The sequence below is a fragment of the Pteropus medius genome, unplaced genomic scaffold (genome assembly GCF_902729225.1).
Source record: "Pteropus medius unplaced genomic scaffold, Ma_sr-lr_union100, whole genome shotgun sequence".
Taxonomy (NCBI): Eukaryota; Metazoa; Chordata; class Mammalia; order Chiroptera; family Pteropodidae; genus Pteropus; species Pteropus medius.
The window spans coordinates 1-25907 of record NW_024352837.1 but is presented as its reverse complement, the minus strand read 5'-3'; the positions used below and the strand labels follow the sequence as shown (position 1 = coordinate 25907).

The following is a 25907-nucleotide window of genomic DNA, read 5'->3' as shown; positions in this document are numbered from 1 at the left end:
ACCGAATGCAAACAAATAAGATGCTTATACTTCCTGTCGAGTTGGGAGATATAAAGTCCTTTGTCTCTGACCCAGGACTCTTGTGTCTTCTGCCAGCACCCATGGAACAGTAATAGGCTAACTTACTAGGTTGTAAACAGGATTAAATCAAACCCCACACCCAACAAAGGCCACAGGGACCATCTGGTTGTGACAAACTATAGCTTTCTACTCAATTCAGCTGTGTCATTACATCTTGCTGCTGAGAAAAAGCAGAATATTCTATTATTTCAGTGACACGATGGCTACTTCTGGTATGTTGCATGTTTGATGAGTGAACCACTAAAGAGACATGCCTCCTACCTTAGGAGCTGTGCTGATCGGGCTCAATTAGGAGAACCTCATTAATCAGTGGTTCAGGGATAGGCCTGCTCTGTAGTTCTACATTTTTATCTCATGATCCGAGTGGCCGCGCTGAAGACTTTTATAATCTGTAAAATATTCCATCCCTATTTCCAACTTTATATTAGAAAATCTCCTTCAAAAAATCTGACCTCTTCCAGGTAAGATCACTTTTTTCTTGGCCCTTAAGTCTGTTCTTTAGCTATTGCTTTGGAATTTATCTTCCCAAATACTTTTCTTGTCTGCGATTCAGCTTCGTAAGTTGAACATTCTTGGTTTTCTAAAATACTGAAAGCATTCCCTTTAAGATTCACCACTGTAGACTGAATTGTGTCTCCCCAACTCATGGCCCTAAAGTCAGGTAACTCAGAATATGACTGTATTTGGAGATAAGGTCTTTAAAGGGGTAATTAAGTCCCAATGGGACCATTAGGATGGGCCCTAATCCTATTTGACTGGTGTCCTTATAAGAAGAGGAGGTTAAGGCACAGAGACAACACACAGAGGACAGCCACAGCAAGAAGGGGGGTCACCTGGAAGCCATGGAGAAGGCTTTGGAAGAAACCAACCTTGCCGACAACTTGATCTCAGACTTCTAGCCTCCAGAATTGTGAGAAGATAATTTTCTTTTGTCCTAAGCCACCCAGTCTTTGGTATTTCGTCATGGAAGCCCTAGCAAATGAATATATTCACCATATGGTTTTTTTATAGTAAGAGTCTCAAGTAGATATTCCATTCCCATTGCTCATAAGGATAAAGCAAACTCCATAAACAAGTCATTATTTTGACTGGCTATTTTAATATTTCATACTGAGACCAGACTAGACACAAAGTGTTTGTGAGTGAAAGTCAGCCCTTCGGCTTTCTCTTTAGTCCTTTCCCACAACTGAGCAAAGAAGTGGTGGTTCCTGAGTCACAGGCCACAAGACTGGGAACCAAACAACGCAAGACTTGCTCCGGCCTACGGTTCTGACTCTGCTGTTTTGACCATGGGAAAGTTGAGCCTTTATCATTTAAGTGGTGACACTATGTGATTTTAGGCAAGTCACGGAGTCACCCATGCCTCAGTTTCCCCATATGTAAAATGGGGCTAAGAGGACCTACACCATAAGGCTGGAGAAGATTAAATGAGTGAATGTATATAAAGTATTTAGAACAGTGCCTGGCTCAGATGACATCACATAAATTTAGAGACAGTTGTGGATGATGCGAGTACTTTACGCCAATGTGAAGGAGTTAGTATATTCTAAGAGCAACAGGGACCCACTGAAAGGTCTTGGGCTGGAGCGAGGCATTGCGTGAGGTTTTTAAGATGACTCTCATCCCTTTGTGGAGAATGGACTTGGGTAGACCAGAAGTACAGATGAGAGGTGACAGTAGCTCGGACTAGGCTGCCAGCAACAGAGGTAGAAGGAAAGAGTGGACCGAAGATTGACATCTGTACTGCCAGGTGGAACTGATAGGACTTGCTGGTGGATCGGATGTGGGAGGAGTTGACGGAAAAAAGGAGAAACCATGGACGACTCCTAAGCTTTTGGCTTGATTAATGAGGGGTGGGGGAGAGGTAGTGGTACCAATTTATGATATGGAGAATACTAGGGAAAAACATTGGGGGAGCAAAAACCCCCAAGAACCTCATTTTGGGCATAAAACATTGAGATGCCTATTAGACTGGTAAAATATTCTAGACGCCTGTTCCATGGATTCCTTACTTGCTCTGCCCATAAAGATAGGCTAATTTCTTTCCATCTCCTTAACCCATTGTTTCCCAAGTCTTTTGTTTCACTCTTAGACAGTGATATGACAGACTGATTTATAATTTCTCTTGGTTCCCAGAAGCCTGGGCTTTAACGGTGCCAGCAAAGGCAGTGAAAAGTTGCAGTGAAGAGAATGTGCACTCGGCAGTGAGGCAGACGTGTACTCAAATTCTGTCACCAAGCTTTCAACCTCCATGAAATCAGACAAGCTACAAAACCTTCCTGATCCTTTTCTCCCAACACCTTTCTCAGGGCTCTGTAACTGAGAGTGGCCCTGTGCAGAAGGGCACCCAGCATGACACTGGTACGCAACAGGTGCTAAGCTAAGATTGGTTTCCCTTTTATTCTCTTAAGCTGAAGCTTTCTAACAGTGGAATTAGATTGCCGTCCACTAGTTTCTCTTCCAAACCCCTCACCTATGCTGCCATCAGGGCCTTTGTCCCCAGTGGCCACTACACCAAACTCCCATGCCCTCTAATGGATGTGCAGAGCACTACCCACAGTACCCCCAGTGCATTCAAGTGTGCCATCCGCCAGCCCCAGGAGGTATCCACTGCTCCACTCGGGCGAGATTCTGCTCTGCCCACTTCTCCCCAAACCTGGGAACCACACCCATTTCCAGCTCTAGGCCTCAGCTCATGCTGCTCCCATAACTAGACATGTTGTCCTCATGTCTTCTGGAGGGCTCAAATCCTAAATGTCCTCTAGGCTGAAGCTCATATACCGTAACCATCCACCACATGCTTGAGATGTAAACCCAAATAACAGTCTCTGCCCTCCAGGAATTTAGGATCTGTTCAATAAAAGCAGACATACTGTAAGTGACCTGGAGAACTGTGGGCTTTATGGACTCAGTCTAGAGCACATCTGGCCTGGGGTCTCCACTATCCCCCTCACTTGCTGGGAGCCCTTTGTCAAATTAGCCTCTCATCCTGAAAATGGAAGTATTAATCTTATCAAATTCACAGGGTCATTGTAAAAACTAAATGAAGAAATATATGTAAAGGGCTTAACATAGCACCTGGAACACATGAAAAAATGAGCACTCAAGAAATGGTAGCTAAAAGCCTGTGTGCAGCAACACATAGCAGCCAGGGTGTCGGTACATCTAAGCACACATTTATCCACACTGTCACCAACGTCGAACACCTGAGACTCTGAGAAGTCAATGGGACATGGCCGACAAGTGGAAAGAGAGTCCAAGTAGGAGATGCACCACGATTGTCTCAAAATGTAGGTCAGACAATGGTGCTCTCGTCATGGCTCTCTCCGCTCTGTGAACAAGACCGAGCTCATTCATGAGACCGAGAATGGGAATTTGGGGGCCTGTGTCTGGGTTCATCATAGGAAAAAAGGGCCATCGCGAGTCTCATCTAACTCATGTGGGTAAGGGAGGTTCCTCGCAGTCAGCTATTTCCTGAACATAGAAGGATGGGTGAACTTCTAACCACTGCTGATTGCCAGGAGCACAGGGCACAGGTGAAGTTCACCACCTCCAGACCTGTGCCTCTCTCTCATAGCACATAGCTCATTTTGCAATTAAATATTTGTGTGGTTATTGACTATTTTCTGCCTCCCTCACAAAACTACAAGTGCCTTGAGCGGGGTGGGGAACATGTTTTGGCTAGCTGTGTCATGCTCAACCTCTAGTGATGAATCATGTAATAAATCCCCATCGAGTCACCATGGATGCATGAACATGCCCCATCACGATCTGGGTCAACAGGCATCGCGGTTTCACTGACGGCCCTGGCCAGTTCCGTCCAACTGAAATACAAGGCAAGCCACATACTCGATTTTAAGTTTTCTAGTAGCTATATTATGGATTAATTGTGTCCCCTCTTTCCAAATTCCTGTGTTGAAGTCCTAACCTCAGGACCTCAGAATGTGGCTGTATTTGGAAATACTCATTGCAGATGCGATTAGCTAAGATGATGCCATTAGGGTAGGTGCAAGTTGGCGGCAGACCCTCGGGCAGCAGTGGTGGCTTTCTCCCATGAGGGATGAAGCGCTCTGTGTAGACCTCATCTCCAGTGTCTCCCCTCTGAACTATACAGTTCAGAAAACCTGTCTTGAAGCTATGACTCCAGGACCACCATGTTTTCTCCAGAAGGTCACTCATACCAAGTCGCACATGCCATGGAGGCAACTGGAAATGTGGGTACCTGTCGGGGAATTTCAGCAAACGGTGGTGTTCTGCTTGCAGCAGAGCAACACAATACCCACAAGCTTCTTGATGAAGATTTTTTTTTTTCTGAAAAACTTTATAAACTCAGTGAGGACATGGCTTGTAGGGTGGCAGGCATAACTTCTGGTGCCAGTGTTCTGGCTAATGAACTAAGGCTCATGGCTCAAAGGTATTTATTACAATATCAGGAGTCAATTCCTTATGAGAAGTGGTTACAGCATTGTGTGATATCAAAGAAGCTTATCCACAGTTTGGAGGAAAACTCTTTGGTGTTTTGCTGCTGTACATTGTCTGGGATAAGCACTGTGGCTTTCAGCTTTATGAGAACGACCCTAGAGGAAATTATGGGCATGGAAAGCCACATACATTGGGAATAAGGGCGCTGCAGCTCTGTCAATGTTAAAACAACTCTACTAAGAAGGAGAAACGGCTCTGAAGTAAGCACTTGCTTTCGCCACCAGAGTCCTCAATAAGACCATGGATGTTAGCAAACTCCGCTGAGAGAGTGGAAATTGCCACACTGTCGAGAATGGAAAGACAGTCACCAGAGTTTGCAAACAAAAGGAAGTGGAACAGTTGGTAAAAAACCATGAGGCTGAGCGTCAGATAAAGGAATAAGAACACAAAGAAAAGGATAAGTAGAAGACGAAATTGGGGATTTTGTAGCTCATTTGGGCACCGTTCCAGTGTAAAGGCTGTCCCGCTCTTCCACAGTGAGAAAGCGTTGACTTCTTTTTAACTCGTTCTGGGAAAATAAGATGGTATCCACTGAACCGGACCCCCCAATGTTTCTGTCCAGCTGAATATTGTTAAAGATTACTCTTCGAAGGCCACGTCGTCCCTCCACCCCTCTGTTTCTGGGGAGAAAAAAAACCTTGGAAAGAGTGGAGAAAAAAAGAGATGAAGCCATTAGAATGGGCCCTAATCCAACATGCCTGGCGTCCTTATAAAAAGAGGAAATTTATACACAGAGACAGAGATCCAGAGAAAAGGCCACGTGAAGAGTGGAATTATGCTGCCATAAATGAAGGAACACCACAGAAGCTAGGAGAGAGGCATGGATCAGATGTTTCCTCACAGCCCTCAGAAGGAGCTGACCCTATCTACACCTTGATCTTGGACTTCTGGCCTCCAGGACTGTCAGACAATAAAGTTCTGTTGTGCTACGCCATCCAGTTTGTGGGACAGCAGCCCTAGCAAACTAATACATTACATCTAAAAGTAAAAATAAACAGATAAGTTTCATTACATTTTATTTAATATTAAATATTATGATTTCAACATGTAATCAATATAAAATTATTTATGAGATATTTTACACTTGTTTTCATTCTAAGTCTTTGAGATCTGGCGTGTGGTTTACATTCATGGCACGTGTCCATTTGGACTCACCCAGTTTAAAGGGCTCAGGAGCCACACACGGGGATGACTCTCAACCTGGATAGTGCTGACCTGAGTGGCACCTGTCAGAACTCTGAGCTGCAGATTCCCACCTAGACACGCCTCTTGGGAAGGGGATTCTCTCTCCATCATGCAAAGCTGTTCCTCTGGGTCCAGCTAGGACATAATGTCTACTTTAAAGAGTTGATTTCCTAGAATGGGGGAAACCATAAGGTCCTGGACAAACATGCAGGGGACAAAGCTACCGCAAGTTAGTATTAGCCACACAAGATTTTGGGAGTCTCTCAAAGACAAGTAAGATAAGGCTTCAGAAGCAACCCAGTGAAACTATCCCTTTACAACCTTAAAAATAAAAATCTTTCACCTATGTGGGAAAAACAATGTCTCTTTCTCTATTTGTTAGGGTTTCAGGCACACTGGTCCTTGTATTTTAGACCAACCATTATGAGGTTAATGGGCACTTTAAACACCGGAGAGACAGCCTCTGACATCTGAGGAGATGAAGTCCCCACCACGAGCGGCTGTGTGAGAATATGGAACGTCGCCCTTACCTGCCAAGAGAAGGTGTCTAGTTCTTCAGCATCATGTCTCTGTAGATGCTTCTCTGAGAGGGGTCCAGGGGCCACATCCACGGTTGTGTCCTTGAAGCCTCCAGTCCCTAAAATTTAAAGCACATTCCTCGGCCATCCATCATCAACACCTGTGTCTATAGGATGGAGTGCATGCAGCACTGAGAACAGAGGAGGGACCGGAAACAAAATGATGCATGGTTTGGAGAGTCCAAAGTCAAAACTTACTGCATCTTCCTTCCCTCCATGCTGCCAATTCTCATCACTGATTTTTTTTTTAAACTGGGGACCACCACCTCCCATCCTGTCAGAAGATGCAGTGAGATTGTTGGCGTGAGCCTTGGACCATGTCACGCCCAAGCCCAGTTTGTAGCCAGATTTCCAATTCCATGAGCTAACACATCCCCTTTTGCAGCTAAAGTCAGCTTGTGCTGGGTTTTTATTTGTAAACAAATATAGGTTCTAGGTGACCCCAAAATTCCCCATAGAGTTGGAACTCTAAACTGTGCAATGGGCTTGAGTTTGGGGTTAGCAGCAACACCTCCATCGCAGGCTGGAGAAAAGGACAGCCTTGTTGAGCAGCAGCAAATGCTCAGTTGTCATTTGCTGTTCTGGTACTCGGATGCTATTGAATCAATGGTCCTTCAGATGCGGCTGCAATGAACACGAACACCGTGGATATTTAATGCTGCGTCATTGTGCATTTCCATAAGGTAATGTCTAGGAGTCTATTTGCTCACTCATAGGACATGCACATATTGTGACTGAGTGCTATTGAACTTCTCCATATACCCTCGATCAGTTCAGCCTTAACAGTGTTTAGCAGTGCCTGTCCCCAACTCTCTATCAAGCCCGGATACTACCACTTTCTTAATATTGTCCAAATTGTTGGACCTTTACAACCCCCTCATGTGCAATTAACTGATTCCTCTGCAACCCCAGAGACCCTTTCTGCAGCACTCATCAACCATATCATAGTTATTCGTTTCCATGTGTTAAAGAAAACAATATTCTAACCTTTGTGAAAGCCGAGAAGGTGTACTTTATCCAGAGGGACTACTGCAATAGGGTTTGAAGCGGGTGATGGAGATTGGGTTCAATGCCAAATCAACAAAGAAAAGTGAGACCATATAGCCAAGGAGCAGGGTGAGGCCTCAGTGGATGGAAAATTACTGAGAGGGTAGAGTGTAAACTGACCTAAGAGAATTCTTACTGAAGGCAGGCCAGGCTGAGCAGATATTACCTGGGGATGGTGAGTGATGAGGAATTTAGTCAGATAGAGAGGGTGATTAGATATCAAGAGTGGGGGATTCTGGCTTAACTGACTTTAGCAGGATTCTTGCTAAATCTGGACTCTACAAAGGCGGAGATGGAAACCCAAGGTCAAGCCTTGTTGACCCGAGGGCTCAGAGGAGCCTGGCTAATATCTGGTCAAGGAGAGGGTCTTTGTTATATGTTTCCCTCCACCCTGTACCATTCATCTCCTAACCATGGTGTTGGGAGAGAGAGAAAGGGATCGAGTGATGTATTGATGGACATTTTAAAAGGACATATCAGGGAGATACAAGAGAGAGTTTATAATTTATTGGAGACTACCATGAACGCTATGCCAATATATTTTAAAGCTGAGATTAAGTGGACAATTATCTAGATAAATGTAAACTAAAACTGGCTCAAAAAAAAAAAATGGATGAAGCGAATTGAGCAATCACCACTAAAGAAGTTAAAGTGACAGCCAGTATTATCCTTCTGCCAGGCCCTGGTGTCTTTTTGGGCGAGTTCTAACAAATCTTCAAGTTAAAGACAATCCTCAACCAACTCTCTCAGAGAATTGAATGTTTAGAAAGAGAACATTTCCTAACTCATTTTAGGAGGCTAGTGTAGTTGATATCAAAACCAGACAAGGAAATGATGGACCAGTTTTACTTTCTAAAATACATACAAAATCAAATTAAATATTAGGGAACCGAATCCAGAATTAATAATGACAGACAAGTAAACAAAAAGTTATCATGACAAAGTAGAGTTTATACCAGGAATACAAGTAAGTTTCAATATCAGAATAATTCTCCACGTAGCTCAATAGATTTAGCACAACCCATTAAATTCAACCCTATTTTGTGAACAAAAATCCTGTGAATCTCCTAAAAACTGGAAAGGGAAACACACACCTCCTTGAAGAACTGTCCGAAGACTAGATTTGCTTGTGGAATTAACGCACTCAGAACAGGGCTGGCACCCACTAAACACTAAACAGCTGTGCACCTACCCCGATGCCACTTTTCCCTCACAGGTCCTGTCCCTGTCTTTCCCCTGATGTGAAGGTTGGTTTTCTCAGTTGTATCTTCTGGATCATTCAGTTACTCTTTCAGCAATTACATTCCAGTTATTCAGCAACTACACTGAACTTGGTTGGCTTATGTTCTTAATTTCTGGGAACTCTCTCTCATTCTGATGTACCTCTCCATGGAGGTTCACGGAGCAATCTTCCTGAATCCCTAAAAAGTCATAAGGATGTCTGAGTCTTCTAAATTTTTAAATGAACTTTCTCCGGTTATGCGTCCATTTATTCTTCATCTGTTTGTTAGAGAGGATGAGAGCCTCTATGTCTGTGAGGTTCTTACCAAATGCTGTTATTGCTAAATATTAAAATGTAGCCCAGTATTTTGCAGAGGTATCTGTAACCTCATGAGCTTAGCCCTGAATTCAACCTGGTAAGTGTAGCCAACCACCAAGAAGACATCAACATGTAATTAACCTGATAGTGTGTGTAAGCGATGGCTAAGTCTTTCTTCCAGGAGACAGAACTTTGGATGTGAAGCCCATCTCCTCTACTTGCATTAAATAAATAAAACTAAGGACAACCACGTCTCTTTTTTGAATAGAACTCCAAAGGCGGCAAAAGCTTTGAGTTCCATAACGCATTTGCTCCACATCCTGCCTACACTCGATGTCCTCACAATGTATGCCTTGGTCACCTGGCCTTCCTCATTGCCCCCTTTTCCTGTTTTGTTACAAATCATTCTCAAATGTGTTATGCTTCTTGGTTGTAAAGTCCATATTCATTAAGGACTCACTTGATCATCAAGGGCATATGGTGAAGGCCTGCTCTGTGCTTCTTTGTCTATACTGGAGGGTTTTTTTTCTTCTTAAAAAAGAGGGCGGATGCACAAAACTTAACACTTTTTTTTGTTTTCATATTTCATATTGAATATATTTAAAATGATTATTTATAACATCTATGCAAGGCATAGAGAACAATAGTGTTTTAAAAAATCCACTACGTGTCTTCACTCAGTCTCAGGAAGCCAGTTCCTCATGGCCTGTGTGCTCCAACCCGCCCCAGCTCCCCAGCCCACTCGCCCCCACCAGCATATGCAAAAGAGTCTCCTACCATGGCTGCATTATTTTTCAACCATGCTGTATCCTTAAAAACCCTATATTTCATTTTGAGTCCTTTGGAACTCTATACAAATAAAATTACACTGAATTTTCTGCTACTTGCTTTGTTCAGTCAAAATGACCTTCCCAAGATCCACTCACGTAGACATGCATGGCTGGCTATGGCCTTTGCATTTTCGTTGCTATGTATTATCCCATTGTGTTAATTAACCACATTTTATTTCTCTCAGATTGGTTGCTGGTGAACTTTTAGGATGCTTTTTGATTTTGTTCTCGGGGTACACAAACACTGCCTCTAGGACAACCCTCTTTGTATGTGTCTGCTATCGCACACACACCTTCCTGGGCTGCGACATCTTCACTTTTATTGGGTGGTCTTTTGCTTGTTGCTGTGTAGGGGTCCTTTATATACTCGGGGTATAATTCTTTGTCAGCTGTATGTGTTGTGCATTGCTTTCCCAGTTTGTGGCTTGCCTTTTTCCTTTTTTTATACTGTCCTTTCATAAATAGATATTAATTTTAGTATAGAATTTATATTTTGTGCCTTTACATTTTGTGCTTTTTCTACCTAATTTAGAATTACTTCCCCAAGGCCGTGTATATGCATGTGTGTGTGTGACCAATTTTTCCAGTATCATTTATGAAAAGTGCTTCCTTCCCTCAACTTATTTGTAATGCCACTTCCGTTAGAAAGTTTCCACGTATGTGGGGGTAATTCTTGATTTTATAGTTTCCCAGTGTCCCAATAGAACATTGCCTTAAACAGTGCAGCGATTACACATCGTGACAAATAGTAGGGCAGTTGCCACCTTGCGACTCTCCTTCAGGGCCATTTGTTATACTGTTTAATTTCAGAACTGGCTTCTCAGGTTAAAATAAAAGAATGAGCTTTTGATCTGGACCCTCATATTTCTAAAGATAATTTGAGGAGAATGGATATTTCCATCGTACTCAGTCTTCCTATTTAATGAACGTAGTCTCTCTCTCTCTCTCCATCTATTTAGTTATTTATCATCTGTTAGTTGTCTTTCAGCTAAGTTTCATGTTTTTCTATATAAAGGGATTGCACATAAAGTTGTTTATTCTCAGATCAATATTACAAATATTATCTTTAAAAAGCACATTTATGATTATAAAGCAAGCAGTGTCATTGAGTATCATTACAAATTGTACATGTAGCAATCTTGGTAAATTATAGTATCAACCTTGTTAATTTATCAGTTTCTTTTGAGTTTTCCATAAAGCAATAATACCATCATTACATTGTGATGTTTTTTTCTTTTTTGGTTCTCAGACATTTTATTTTATCATTTTGTCGTGCTGCATGGCACGTATCCCCGATATCCAGTTTAACGTGGTGATGGCGGCCACCTTGCCTCGTTCTCAGATCTTAAAGAGTACATTTGCAGTAGCATTTTGTAGACACTTTGTATGAGATTAGGAAAGCTTTTTTAAATTTCTGGTTTGCTGAGTTTTTAACATAAACTGAGGCTGAATTTTTAGGTGGAGTTTTTTTGAAAGCGTCTTCTGAAAATTTTACATGGTTTTCCTCTTTTAAACCATTAACGCTATGAATTAAACTGATTTTTCTACTGTTAAACTAAGTGTATTCTTGAAATAAAACCACATTTTGTACACATTATCTTTTTCATTCATTGCCGGAGTGTGGTTATATATATATAGACATATATCCTGTGGGACATTTGTATGTGCTGATACTAGCCTGTCGTTTTCCTTTCTGAGTTTGTTCTGGTTTGGAGGTCAAATTTAGACTGGCATCACAATAATTGCTGGGAGAGTGTTCTCTTTTCTATATGCTGTAAGAGTATGTGTAAAATTAGAATTAATTGTTACTTCGATGTTTAGAAAACTCCCTGTCAAATTATCTAGATTTTGTGTATTCTTTATCGGAAGGATCAAAAACACTAACTCAGTTTCTTTATTGGTGAAGAGGATCACTCATGCTTATTTTCTCCTTGACTCAGTTCCGGATTCATTTTATTTTTCTAGGTATTCATTCCTAACTTTTGAAATTATTTGCAATAAGGATATTCGTGATATCCTTCTGCTGTCTAATGTCTGCCATTGTTTCCTTTTTTTTCACCCTTAATATTGCTTATTGTGCCTGCTCTCATTTTTCTTAATAATCTGGCCAGAAGTTTGCTTTTTAAAGAACCATCTCTGGAATTTGCTGATTCTGATACATATTAACTAGCCAGATTTCAATGACAAGGCTAGGCTTCCTACAGACTCCCGGATGTACCTTTTCATCTGTTGATTCTGAAGGGAGGAGCTTGACCAGGCAGCCTGGAGGGGCCTCATGTGGAGTGAAGTGAGGAGAGAGGCTTCTCCTTCTCTCTGAGGGGAAAGGGATCCCCTAGTGAGAGAAGAGAAGCTTGGGATCAGTCAGCAGTGCAGTAAGCAGGGCAGGTTGCATTATTTCTTTTTTACTTCCGAATAAACCATTATTGTGGCCGTTGAGGACAGGGAGGCTGAGGTTGGTCTCTTTGGTTCCTGGGCACTGAAGTTCAGGGAACATTATGTAACTTCATCGATCTGAAAGGCATGAGCAGCGGTCAGTTAAGTCAGTGTCATAGGTCAGGCTTTCACCTTGTCTGGCGTGATTCAGCACTACCTGCTTTCACCACTTTGAAACTTTTAGCTTTGGAGAGGGCTTTTATTACCCATTATCTCTGCTTGCTGACATCCCGTTAATGATCATTAGAAGAGATAGAGTATGATATTCATACAACAGAATATGATGATACAGCCATGAGAACGAACAACTACCAATGCATACCACAAAATGGATCAATCTCTCAAAAACGATTTGAATGAAAGAAGCCAGACACATTCAAGGATATGCTGTGTTTTTCCTCTTATATACAAAGATATACTATGTAAGAGCATAAACAGGAAAAACTAATCTAGTGCATTGGAATTCAGAATAATGGTCAGTTCCTTTTCGGAGGAAAGGAACTGGAGGGTTTCTCTGAGGGTGATGGCGGCATGTTCTGTTTCTTGATTTCAGTGCTGTTTAACTGGCTACGTTCGACGTGTGAACATTTATATCATCACGATATACTTATGATTTAAGCACTTTTCAGTATACGAGTGTGCTCCATTGACAAATTAAGATGAGAGAAACTGGGTAAAATTATTATAAAGTAAAGGAGTCAAGACCTCAGACCCACTGGAATGGACATTATCCTTTGGCAGTAAGAGCAGGGCCAGGCTGAAGGTAGAGGAGGGAGGATGACCCAGTGCCTTCCTCATGCTGGGCATGGCGCTGGTGCTTTGCATTTGTGATCTCGTTTAATTCCGTCGGTCTTTCTCGAAGTGGGCAGCATGCCCATTTTACAGATGACAAAGCCGAGGATCAAAGAAGTTAAGTTACTTGCCCAAGGTCACGGAGCTACTAAGAGTCACAGGCAGGATTCATCCCAGGACAGGGAAAACTACAGAGCCCATGGGACTAGTTAACCAAATAGTTAACTGGGACCCAAACTTGATCTCACATTTGTGTCTTCAAGAGTAACCCATTCTACACGGAGCTATTTACATGACAAAGTGAGCCAAGAAACAGGCTACGCTTACCTGGTTAGGCGAGTTGTCAGAGTGACCCTGTTTTGAGGAAGAGAAAGAAGAGTTAGCGGTCCATGAAAATGCAGAGCTGAGATATGGCTTCAGAGGGTGGTCCTGTGCTGCTGTGATCTGGAGCCGAAGCAGGTGGCAGGTAGTGGGAGGGTGGGGCGAGGAGGTGGCCCATGATCACTTAAGGAATTCGCTTCCCTCAGAGAGGGGACAGAGTAGAACCACAGAGGGCCCAATCGACTTCTGAAGACTTTTTCCAGTTCACAGTGCCTTGATTTTTGCCCAGATGTGTTTCTCAGCAACAGGCGCCAGTGGCAAGGAGTGGCAATGAGGCCCGCAGCACCCAGAGCACCACAAGACAGGGAGAGCGCCCACGCCCGTCACAGAGGCAGGAGGGGCAGGGGGAAGGGTGAGGAGTGGCTCCCGGAAACATGGCCCTCTTACCCAGGCCTGCCATCTTACTTGGCCTAGGCTGAGTGAGTATCCCCCAGGGCTGTGTCTCAGGGGAAACTTTTGTGGCTAGAAGGGTGTGAGGACTTAAGGTTGGAAAACAGAGATCCCAGAGGGGCGGGACTATTTGGGAATCCAGGATTCCCCGCTGGGGCAGGGCACGTGGTAGAATACATCAGCTCACTGGGTGATGGCTTTACTTACTTTGATTGGAGGCTGAGGGTTTGTGCTCTGTGTGATCGCGCTGGTCACTTGCCCTAAATAAATATCAGACATTGTGACTGCTATTCCCAAGCACAGGCTCTTTGCCCCTTGAGTGAGGAAGGACGCTGTCCCAGATAATTCCGTGGGGCTCCTCAGCGTTCGTTTACACCAGGTCGGCCCTGCCTTTCCTCTCAGCGCCTCCTCTCCAGTGTGCCCGCCATCCCTCCTGGTGCGCACGCCTGTCCTGCTGCCTGATGTTCACGCTTAAGCTCTCTCTTTAACTGCTCTGAGCCTACTTCTGCCCTGACACCCTTCCCTTTCGTGCATAGATGCTGTTTTCCTCACTTTGTTTATTGCCCAAGAAGCCTCTGATTTCTGCTTTTTCTTGGATTCTCTTCCTCTCTTATCTCTCCCTCCTCCTCCTCCTCTGGTTGACAGAGCTCACGATTTATTTTTCTCTTGCTCTTCCTTTCATCTCATTTGTTTTCCTTCTTGGACCTTGGTTTCCCTGAATGGGAGACCGAGGAACATAATTGGATCTGTCTCCTCTAAACCAGACGGGGATGGGAATAACCAAGTCCAAGAGAGAGTTGGGTACAGGAAGCTTGAAGACCAGGGAAGGAGCGGCCACAGGAATTAGTGCCGAGAAGCAGGAGTTTAGGAACGAGGAGGAGCAGATCCAGGCCCAGAGACAGAGGGAAATCTCCCCTCTCCCAAGCATGGCGCTTAGCCTTGCAGGAAGCTGCACAGGAGGAAAGGCCATCATACCCTCCAGTCTTTCTGCTGTACAGAAAGTACGCCAGGGCTGCTATGAGAGCCACCCCGACCAGGACTCCAATCACGATGCCGACGATGGCCCCGTCTGAGAGGCCAGCACTCTCTGCTGTTGAGTCATCTGTCGTGGATAGAAAAGGGAAGAATAAATGAAGGTGATGTTATTTTCACAGTGGGGGTGGCCTGGGGAACAACTCTCAACATCGAGTGGTCTCTACTCGTTCCTCCAAGGTGTACATTTTCTGTGGGATGGCTGCTGTGAGGCGATTATATCCATGTCTTTTTTTTTTCTCGCAGTGTATTTCTAGGTTGGTGGTCAGACCTGCCTCGATTCCACCCTGGCCTTTCTGCACCGTGTCATGGTTGCATCTTTTTCTGTGTACCAGGTGTGGCAGCCATGAATCTGTGCCTCTCGGGTCGTTCTCCCTTGTGCTGGGGACTTAAATGACGTTCAGAATGCACCACCTCCTCTGCATAGAGACCACACTTCCCATAGGCTCCATCTAGGACATGAAATCGTCTTAATTCTGTGAGAAATGGTTTTCCTCTGATGGGTGATGGATACCAGCTTTTGCCATTTCTGTTCAAGCTCAAGGAGCCCCCGTCAGCCTTGCTGATGCTGCACTGCAACCTAAAACTTCCTTCTCCTTCTCCTTCGCAGCAATCAGATCTGCATTGTGGTCTGAGGACTCTCCCAGGCTCTTCCCACTCCCATCCCACTTTCCTTCCCAGGCAGTTTTCCCAATAAATATCTTGCATGTCTCATCCCATCTTGGCTGCATCTCAGGGGATGAAAACTGACAAACCAGGTTTAAAACTTTGCACTCAACTCCTTTTTATCCCTTCCCATATTTAGTCAGTAACCATGTCCCAATGATTTTTGTGTGTAATGCCCCCCACCCAATTATAATACATTTTGCATCTGTTTTTCTTTTTTCTTTTCACTGCTCTCACCATTCAACTCAAAGTTAATGATTAATGTCAGCTACTGTTATAGGGCACTTACTACGATGTCAGCCTCTGTGCTAAATACTTTACATGCGCCTCATTTGATTCATGTAATAACCCTGTCAGATAGACATTATTTCCACTTTAGGATGAAAAAGCTGAGGCTTACAGCAGTGAAAAATTTACCCAAAGTCATATGACTTGTAAGAAGTGGATCTGGGATTTGACTCTAGAACCATCTGACTTCACAGCGGCTATTAATAGTGGTAATAATAGCAGCTAACACTCACGGACCATTTCCTGTGTGTGTGGCATTTTGATAAGGGTTTAACTGATTATTACATTAAATATATAAAACTACACCATGAAGCAGGTACGCTTATTTCAATTTTCAGTTGAGGAACATGATGTGTTAAGACTCTTGTGCAAGGAATTTGTCATTGTAAATGCTTACATGAAAAAGGAAGATCTCAAATCAGCAACCTAACTTTACAACATAAAAAAAAAAAAGAAGAAGAACAAATTAAACCCAGAGCTAGAAGAAGAAAGGAAATAATAAAGATAAGAGTGAAAATAAATAAAATAGAGAATATAAAAACAACAGAGAAAACCAATGAAACCAAAAGTTGGTTTTTCAGAAAAAAATAACGAAATTGACAAACTTTTAGCTAGACTGACTAAGAAAAAAAGAAGATTCAAATGACTAAAATCAGAAAAGAAAATGAGGAAATTATTCTCAATTATACAAAAATAATAATGAGTTATAAGAATAGTATGAATAAATGTACGCCAAAAAATTGGATGACCTAAATGAAATGGACAAATTCCTAGAAATACAAAACCTACCAAGATGGAATCACAAAGAAACAGAAAATATGAATAGACCTATAACTAGTAAGTAGGATGAATCAGTAAAAGCATTCAACAAAATACATCATCCTTCCAATGATAAAAACACTCAAACTAGGAAAAGAAGGAAACTATCTCAATAAAATAAGGGCCATATATGAAAAATCCACAGTTAACATCATTCTTAATGGTGAGAGACTGCAAGTTTTCCCTCTAAGATCAGGAACAAGACAAAGAGGCCTGCTTTTGCCACTTCTATTCAAGATATTATTGGAAGTCCTTGTCAGAGCAATTCGGCAAGAAAAAGAAATAAAAGGCATCCAAATTGGAAAGAAGTAAAATGATCTTTGTTCACAGATGACATGAAGTCACATGTAGAAAACACTAAAGATCCCACAAAAAAAAACTGTTGGAAGTAGTAAACAAATTCAGCAAGGTTGCAGGATACTAAATCAACATGCAAAAATCAGTGAACAATCTGAAAAGGAAATTAAGAAAACAATTTCATTTGCAACAACATCAAAAAGAATACAATACTTAACCAAGGAGACTTGTACAGTGGAAAACTATGAAAGATCGCTGAAAGAAATCAAAGACATAAATAAATGGAAAGACATCCTGTGTTCATGCATTGGGAGGTTCGATGCTGTCAAGATGACAGTACTACCCAAAGTTATCTACAGATTCAATTTCTATCAATTCCCAATGACTTTTTTTTTGCAGAAATAGAAATATCCAACCTAAAATTCAAGTGAAATTTCAAGGTACTCCAAATATCCTGATTTTTGACAGGGTGCCAAGAGCATTTGATAGGGGAAAAAGGCAACCTTTTCAACAAATGGTATTGGGAAAACTGGATGTCCATGCAAAAGAATGAAGTTGAACCCTTACTGAACACCGTATACAAAAAATTAACTCAAAATGGATCAAAGACTTTAATATAAGAGCTAAAACTATAAAAGCTCTTAGCCGAAAACATACGGTGAATTTTTCATGACGTTGGATTTGGCAGTGACTTCTTGGATATGAAACCCAAACCACAAGCAATAAAAGAAAAAAATAGATAAGTTGGACTTCACAAAAATAAAAAACTTTTGTGCAGCAAAGGACACTATCAGCAGAATGAAAAGATAACCCACAAAGTGGGAGAAACATCTAGAAATCATATGTCTGATAAGGGATTAATATCCAGAACATATAAAGAATTACAATTCAACAATAAAAAACCCAGTCCAAAAATAGGCATAGGTCTTGAACAGATATTTCCCCAAAGATGATAGGTAAATGGCCAATAGGCCCATGAAAAGATACTCAACATTGCTAATCAATAGGGAAATGCAAATCAAAAACACAATGGAATACCACCGCACACCCATTGGGATGGCAATCACATGTTTAGAAAACCCCCAAACAACAAGTATTGCCAAGGTTGTGGAGAAATTGGAACTTCTGTGCACTGCTGGAAGGAATGGAAAATGGTGTAGACACTGGAAAACAGTCTTTCGGTTCATCAAAGAATTGAACAAAGAATTACCATTTGATCCAGCAATTCCATTTCTGGGTATATATACCCAAAAGAATTGAAAGTAGGGATTAAACAGATATTTGTACACCCATGTACATAGTGGCATAATTCACAATATCCAAAAGGTAGAAACAGCTCAGAAGTTCATGGCTGGATGAATGAAAATCAAAATGTGATATATACATGACAGAGAATGTTATTCAGCCTCAATAAAGAATGAAATTATGATATATGCTACAACAAGGATGAACTTTGAAGGCATCATGCTAAATGGAATAAGCCAGACACCAAGGGACAGATATTGCACGATTCCACTTATACAACTAGAACAGTCAAATTCATAGAGAGAGGAAGTAGAACGGTGGTTACCAGGGGTTGAGGTGGAGAGTGGGGAGTTATGTTTCATGGGTTTTTTTCACAGAGATTTAGTACGGTGGGATGAAAAAGTTCTGAAAAGGCAGAGTGGTGATGGTTGTGCAAGTATTAATGTGTACTAGTGCCACTGAACTGTACACTTAAAAGTGGTAAATATTTTATATATTTTACCACATATAAACGGTAACAATAAAAATGGGGTGAGGGGTCACTTATATGGCACATGCAGCCCGAGGGGGTCACTTTCCTAGAGCTTTTGTGACCTTCCACATGATCGGACCCCCTCTCTAGTATGGTAGCTTTACACAGAGAAGGGAAGGCATTTCCTTTTTGTTAAATAATTATTAGAGAATGAGAACTGTCCAGCCATGACCTTAGGACCTGGAGAAGTTCCCATCTAAAGGATTTCTCAATCTGATAGGACTTTCTCTCCTGGCCTGTGGACTGACTATCACAGAGAGGGAAATCTCCAGTGTAAAGTAGTCATAGTTTCAAAAGGCTGGTACTCTTAGTCTTCTCTGTAAACTATGAACATTTTGGCACTGCGCCTGTCCCATGAAGGGACTTCATAGATGAATCTGTGTGTTTTTCAAGTATGTGCCACTATTCACTGTTCTCCTTTGGTGTCACATAGTGTTATATAGATGGTGACTTCAGAGCCAGGACACAGCTCAGAGGAGCCTGCCCCATGGCTCGCTCTTTTCCCATTTCCACGCAGCCTGGCTTGAGGGAGGCTCTGGTGTCAACTGGTGTTACAATTTTGCCAACTGAGGACAGGCCACCCATGCAGCTCCTACACAGGCCCCTGATCCACCACAGATGGCATCAGAGCAGAGTCAGTCACCAGGTGAGCCCAGAGCACAGCGGAGCGCAGAGGACTAACTTGCTCACTCCTCCTTGGAGATGGTTTCGTACTTTTGTTTTGGGAAAAAAAAGAGGTGAACTTGATTCAAAGCCCTGTCTTTTCCTTGTAGCACATGGAGTAGGTAACAGGAAAGAGGTGACAGAGGAATGTGTTAGTGATAGAAGAAGCAACTTGACCTTGAGGACCCATGGCTTTTCCCCTCTGTGAAACCACATGGGGCTTTCTGGGGCTGAGAGAACCCCAACCTCAAATTCCAGGCTGGACCTACATCTGCCACGAGAAATCAGAGAGCAAGGGGAGGAAAGAGTCTGCAGAGATGTCGGGGGAGGGTTCAAGGGAAGTATTTGTGATTTGCTCGTGTCCATGGCCACGGGATGGCAAATAACACCTAGGCTGTCTTCTGAAAACCAGACAGACCTCCACCCTGAGCTGGTGCCAGTGGTCCAGGGAGCCACTTACCTGACACTGTGATAGTTTTGACTGTGGTCCTATTGAGGCCAGTGACAGAGTTATGGACGAGGCAGGTATAGGATCCACTGTCATTCACAGTGATGTTGGGGATAAAGAGCTTCCGTGTGAGCTGCTGGGGCCTCCCATTGATGAGCCAAGAATACTGTGCGGGCGGGTTAGAGGCTGCGTGGCAGGAGAGGCTGAGGTTTGCCCCGGAACTGTAACGGGGGTTTGAGGGGGAAATGGTGGGGGTCTCCGGGCCATCTGGAACAAAGAGAACAAAGCCAATGTGACCAAATCAGAGGGAAGGGGAAGCTCATTGTCTCTACAGGGCCACACTGTCCCTCTGAGCTGGGTCATTCTTATTTTAAAATGTCCCAACCATAACCCCCTGTGTTCACTGAGCCTGAGTCTGAGACATTAACCTGTTTCCTATGGCAGGTGGTTGACCCCGAGTTTCTCAAGACAGGAGCAGCCTGTCCCCTCCTAGTCTAGTCTAAAGGCTGGGACCGCCCACATTCGCCTGGGACAGGAAGCCATGGCCAGCCTGGGTGTCTGTGGTGAGGGTCTGTGTACTTGTACTTCAGAGAGACGGATGTAGCCTGGCCTCTGGCAGTGTGGCTTTGGGCGGGCAGCCTGGGCCAGGTAGGAACAGAAGTTACTCACAGAGGACGTTCAGGTAGAATGGGTCACTGCGGCTGGCACTCCCAGGGTTCCAGGTTGCACACTCATAGGGTCCTGTGTCATTCCTTGTGACACGGAGTAAAGTGAGAGTCCTGTTGTCCTTGGACAGCTTCAGCCGGGCGCTGTCCGAGATGTTCTGACGGTTGACTAACCACAGGTAGGTGGTGTTCTGAGTCTCAGGTTCACACGTTAACACTACAAGGTCCTTGTCCTCCACAGGGTCAGAGTTGTTGCTTGTGATGTTGGGTGTGGATAGTGCCGCTGTGTAGATAACAGAGAGAACAATGCCCTGTGTGGGACCTTTGATTCCTCCCAAGGCATCTTTAATCAGACCTGGGCTGGCATCTCTCAGCTCTCAGCCAGCCCAAGTCCTTCAAAAAATAAGGCAGGCCTGCATTTCACATGACAAATGCATGAAGATCTCGGCGCTGAGAGAACCCAAGGCCAGCAGCCCTATGTCTGGGAGAAAGCACAGACTTTCTCAAGTATCCATTAAGTATCAGGGTTTGATCGTGGAAATACACTGGACTGGGAGTCTGAGACCACTCGGCACCTGTCTGACCAACTTGGGGTACTCAGCTGGACTGTGGGTGCCGAGTCCCTTCGAGCTACGCAGGCCTATGCTGCCTGGTCCAGGTGTGTTTTCACTGAAGCCTCACTTTCCAGGTTCCCCTAGCGATGAGCAAAGGTGCCATCTCACTGTCCTTAAACCTTGAGAAGGCTGGGTGGTTTGGCCTGGAACTGGGTGTGTGAGCAGAATAATACACGGGGAGACCAGAAGGATGTCTGGCGGTCAGTTCAGTTCTCAGGCTGCGGGCCTGCGAGGTGGGGGAGTCTGTCCTGGTGTTCAGTGGTGACTGACGAGAGACAGTGACCCCACAGATGGTAGAGCGGAGTCCAGGAATGATTTAGAAGAGAGTGCGGGGGGACGGCTGGGGCTGCCTGGCTTTGGAGCAGAACCCGCTTTCTGCCCTTAGTCCTTAATGCCCCCTGTCCCACTGCAGAAGGCGGTGAGGACCACGTAATCCTTCCTGAAATACTCATAGACAATAGAAAATACAAAAATGGTGACTTGTGGAAAGTGGGGGAGCATGAACTTGTTGAAAATCTGACCCTCATGAGCCATTTGTATGTGGCAATTATTACATAGAAATCTGAATACAAGCTAAATTGTGACAGAATATGTGAAAATAATTATTAATGCCACAAAGAGCTAAGACTAATTTCTGGAGGACTCTCTCTCTAGAGAGCACTAAAGGTCACAGACCGGGTTCGGCAGTCCATCCAGGGTCACACTGTGATCTAAGGAAGATGCCACCTTGGGTTTGAAAGCAGTGACTCCCCGGGGAGAGAGAGTGTGAGCCTGTTAAGAGGACAGGCGTGATCGGAGGGGAAGTCTAGGTGTGTCTGCTGTATAAAGGGAGGCACGATACCAAGTGAGAAATGATATGTGTATGTTAGTAGATTTAGGAAGCGGGTCCCTGTCGCCAGTTTCTAGGGACAGTCAGGAAAATGGGGAGCAGCCCCTACTTGGGCTAGTGGTCCTTAGTTTTTTCTCTAATTCAGGAGACAGAACTAGAGTTTGATCAAATTCATCCAACTTGGGCAACGTCTGGGTGAAAGGACAGTGGCTGGTGATCTCACTGTCTGAGGGGACCCCCACCACCCAATGTAAAGTTGCCGCCGTGGGGACACAGGAGTGTCAAATAGTGAGTAAATCTGTCATACAGCACAGGGTCACTGGCCCCATGTTCTCAAGAGACACTGGGAGGAATGGGAGCCTCCCCAGGATGAGGATGTGAGTCACAGGTCAGGGGTGAAGTGAGCCTGAGAGCTTTCAGGGATCGAGACCTGTCCCCTTTGCCATTGACTCCCTGGTTGAATTATATAGAGAGCAGATAAAGGGGTCCCAGTCCCTGTCACGTGGCCTGTTCCTCTTGTTGGCATCGAGGAGGGAGGGAGCCCTGGACAGGGCACAGCGGAAGCTCGTTCTCCTGGTGACCTGGGACACTGGCTCATGATGGAGCCCGGGGCTGCTGCTCTGACTGACTTCTGTGTCCTTTCCTCTTGCCCGAGAGGGTGGGCCTGTCCCCAGGGGTTAGTGGGAGAATCCAGGGAGGCTTCCAGGAGGAGGAAGCACAGCATAGTAGGGCAGCGTGGCTGGAGTGAAGGAGTCAGGTGAGGGACATGGGAGGAGCAGAGAGCCAGAACTGTCCATGGCAGTGAGCGGTGGGGGTTACAGGTGACTCAGAGGCCCCACGCCTGCCCCAGAGCAGGACCAGCAAGGCCAGGAAAACCCTCCCATGGCCAAGCAGCCCCACAGTCACCATGAGACTGGCTGCTGGGGGTGCTTAGGGGCAGGTGGTCAGAGGGATGGAACGTGGGTCTCAGCCCCTGGAGGGACAGGGCACAGGGGTAGCAGAACCTCTTAGGACTCTGCATCCAGGTGCTCGTCTCTGCAGAGATCATGAATCATTCACTCATTCATTCGTTTCACTCATGTGTTCCCCATAATTCCTTCCTCCTTCATCAGAACACTTGAGTGTGTGTCGCATGTTGGGCCCTGAGCTGGTTGCAGGTGTGGAGTGGGGAGTGAGCAGGAAAGTCCTTTCCTTCGTATCCAGCGGGAGTGACACCAGCACCTCAGGAAACAAAGTGGTTTCGAGTCCAGTGCAGGGAGGTGTGGATGGGCCACCTGAGGTGTCCCCAGCACTGATTCTTATTGTTATTACAGATAATTTGATTCTAGAGTAAACACCGGATTAATTCTTCATTTCTTTTCAGTCTCTAGACCAGAATCTGTCCCTCTGACCTAGGGAAGCTTGAGAAGAAAGGACGTGAACCCCCACCTGGTTTCAGGGTCTGCACATGCACAGCCTGGGGGTGGAGGAGAGGACAGGGCTATGTTTGCAGAAAGATCTCGGCATGACTCAGATGGGCCAGTCATGGTCTGTGTGACCGGTTCAGTGACTGTAACCCCCCGTAAGTCAGTCTCCCCTGAAAAAAACAGGATGAATGGTAAACGGTCTCAGGCTTGCCATGTTACCTGCGTGTTAACCGTAAATCTTTGACAATTGCCTGACGGGGAGCTTGGAATAGAGGAGCTGCCCACGTTAACAGCATGTGGTATTGATGCGTCCGTGAGAGGGGCTCCCTGGGCTGACCCCCGGGGGATAAAGAGGCGCCAAGAGCCTCTTCAATCCTCTGTCCCTCCTGGGGATGCCGACCTTCCTCTGGAGTCTCCGAAGTCCCCCAGGGCAGTCTATTAATAGCCCAGGGACTTTGTCCACCTGTGCTCTCCACTCAGAGTCTTGGGTGAAGAATCAGGCTCTGCGCCTGTCCAGATGTGGCTCTTGGGCTGAGTCCTGGCTGGTGACCAGTTCAGATGACCTTGTGACTCAGACAGTAGGGAAATCCTTGCTACCACTCAGCCCTGCCCAGGATGCCAAACCCAACCTGACACAGGCTCCCTGGGGTCTCTGGAGTCAGGAGCCCTGGGACAGGGGTCTGGGTAGAGGCTGCCCGGGCTGAGCTGCTCTGCGTGGATCCCAGGGGGCCCCTCAGGCCAGGCCACGACCAAGCCCTGCAGGGTCTTTCTCAGGGTCATGGTCACGGGAGGGGCCCAGGGGCTGGACTGAGACTGGTCTCTCTCCACTGAGCTGCTCCCATCAGACTAGTCCTTCCCCCTGCGGTGAATGTCTGCAGGGGCTGGAATCCGGGAAGGGAGCTCTGATCTTAGGAAGTGTGTCTCCACTGTGTGTGTCCTGCACTCAGTGCTCAACCCCCAGCCTGGGATGCAATGCAGGGGGCATCGAGGCAGAGTCCAGGGCTGCCGATCCTGCATGTATGAAGTAGAATTCCCCACCCGACACCCAGAGGACAGAGAGGAATCACTCACGGTATACGCGGAGCTGTGCAGTTACTTCTTCATTCAGCAAATTTTTCTTTATGATTTGTAGGGTGTAGTATCCTGTGTCCTTTAGGGTGACATTCTGGAACAGCAGGGATCCATTGGGGTATATTGTCTCCCGAGCACTGTATCCAGGCCCCGGGTTATTTTCTTGACTGCCTATTACATACGATGCAATTAGACGGTTTCTGTCCACACTTGCCCCTTTGTACCAGGAATAGCCTGTAATATCCACAGGCAGATTGTGGACAAGGAGAAGCACATCCTTCCCTTCAACAGCATTGGACGGCAATGATTCAAGAGTGGGTTGTGCAGTGGTGGGCAGGTTCCAGAAGGTTAAGAGTGAGACTAGGAGGAAAGAGAGAAATTGGTCAATATTTGGATCCATGCATTAGGATGGAAAGATGAGGCTCTGGTAAATGAGCAGGTGTCTTCATCTTTCAGCCTTGGCAGGAATGTGAGTGTGTGTGTGTGTTTGTGAGGGCGTGTGTGTCTCCTATGGTCAAGGTCAGCAGCATGGCCACCATTACTTCAGCACCTCCGATCCCCATATTTCCTGTTTCTAAAACTGTTCCCCAGGTGTCTGCCTGGTTCACCCCTTCACTGCCCTCAGACACCTGCTGCATTTCAGGGGTGTCCTTGGGAGACACCTTCCCTGACCACCTTCTCTGAAGTCCCTCCATCTTCACTTTCTGACCTTTCCCTGCCCTGTTCCCTTCATGGCACTTGACAGTACCTGACATCACATCTAGATCTTTAGTTGTCTTGTCTCCTCCCCATGGAATGTGAGCTCCATGCAGGCAGGAGCTCGTCTGATCTCATTGCACCCCCAGTGCCTGCAACAGGCTGCAAACACCTGTGGATGAATGAACGTGTGTTCCCAGGGCCCTCCACCTCCTGGTGAGTATCTGCCCCTTTCTGGGGCTGGTGGTAAGGACAATGTGTAGAGCCCCTGGTTAAGCTTTTCCTGGTGTCACCTCTACATAAATTGTTATTATTACCACCAGGTTTCAGAAATTACTGCTCAACGATGAATAACTTACCCTAACTGAGTTTTCCTGCCCCTCACCACAACCAGCTCATGAGGTTTTCCTGTTGCTGGCCTCCTCCCCCATCCTACTGTTTCTCCTTTCCTCTCCCCTCAGGTCCAAACAGAAGCCCACTGTCCCCTCTCACAGCCATGTCCTCCCCAGGAGACCCCAGCCAGTCTCTGTCTCCCAGGCCCGTGACCACCCCCAGGGAATTGTCATCTCACCGGCCAGCAGGTGCCTCTGCCAGGAGACGCGCCTTCTGTGGTCAGGTTCTGAGCGGAGTTCCATGTGTGCGCTGTCTGCTCCGTCCCTCCCTCTGGGAGAAGAGCTTGAGCTCCAGAGACACACAGGCACCGGTGTCCCCAACGAGTCAGAAATGAAGTCCCACTACCCAGTGCTGTGAGCTTTTGGGCGGCAGGAGCACGTCCCAGGTCACGTGGGCTGGGGGCGGGGTCTCTGATCAGGACCCTCCCTCTCCCTCCTCGCTTTCCTACGTCCCCTGTCCCCTCTTCCCTTTTACCTTACGTCTACATTTCTGTTCTCTGGAAAC

The 25907-nt window shown here is 45.3% G+C and overlaps 1 protein-coding gene and 1 pseudogene across 2 annotated transcripts; one reads left to right on the top strand and one right to left on the bottom strand.

The window, feature by feature from the left end:
- Window positions 1–4211: 4211 nt before the first annotated feature.
- On the top strand, window positions 4212–4968 carry LOC120592358 (proteasome subunit alpha type-4-like; annotated as a pseudogene).
- A 5793-nt stretch (window positions 4969–10761) lies between these two features.
- Window positions 10762–25793, bottom strand: LOC120592356 (carcinoembryonic antigen-related cell adhesion molecule 6-like). 2 transcript variants are annotated; one of them, XM_039849954.1, is made up of 8 exons: window positions 25582–25793; window positions 24315–24674; window positions 20399–20677; window positions 19742–19996; window positions 14715–14841; window positions 13947–13999; window positions 13296–13322; window positions 10762–12254 (listed from the first exon to the last, which is right to left on the bottom strand). In XM_039849954.1, the coding sequence occupies exons 1-7, from the start codon at window positions 25643–25645 to the stop codon at window positions 13312–13314; spliced, it is 1149 nt and encodes a 382-aa protein (XP_039705888.1). In that variant the 5' UTR covers window positions 25646–25793; the 3' UTR covers window positions 10762–12254; window positions 13296–13311. The 2 variants fall into 2 exon arrangements, with proteins under 2 accessions (XP_039705888.1, XP_039705889.1); XM_039849955.1 differs by lacking the exon at window positions 13947–13999.
- Between the last annotated feature and the right edge of the window lie 114 nt (window positions 25794–25907).

What these genes read in the sequence shown, in the direction of transcription:
- LOC120592356 (XM_039849954.1), bottom strand. Translation starts at nt 25,645, where the DNA reads ATGGAACTCCGCTCAGAACCTGACCACAGAAGGCGCGTCTCCTGGCAG. An exon ending in GCAGAGGCACCTGCTGGCCG is followed by an intron (nt 24,675 to 25,581) that starts GTGAGATGACAA and finishes CTTTCCTCCTAG; the next exon opens with TCTCACTCTTAACCTTCTGG. An exon ending in TACAGCAGAAAGACTGGAGG is followed by an intron (nt 14,000 to 14,714) that starts GTATGATGGCCT and finishes ATATTTATTTAG; the next exon opens with GGCAAGTGACCAGCGCGATC.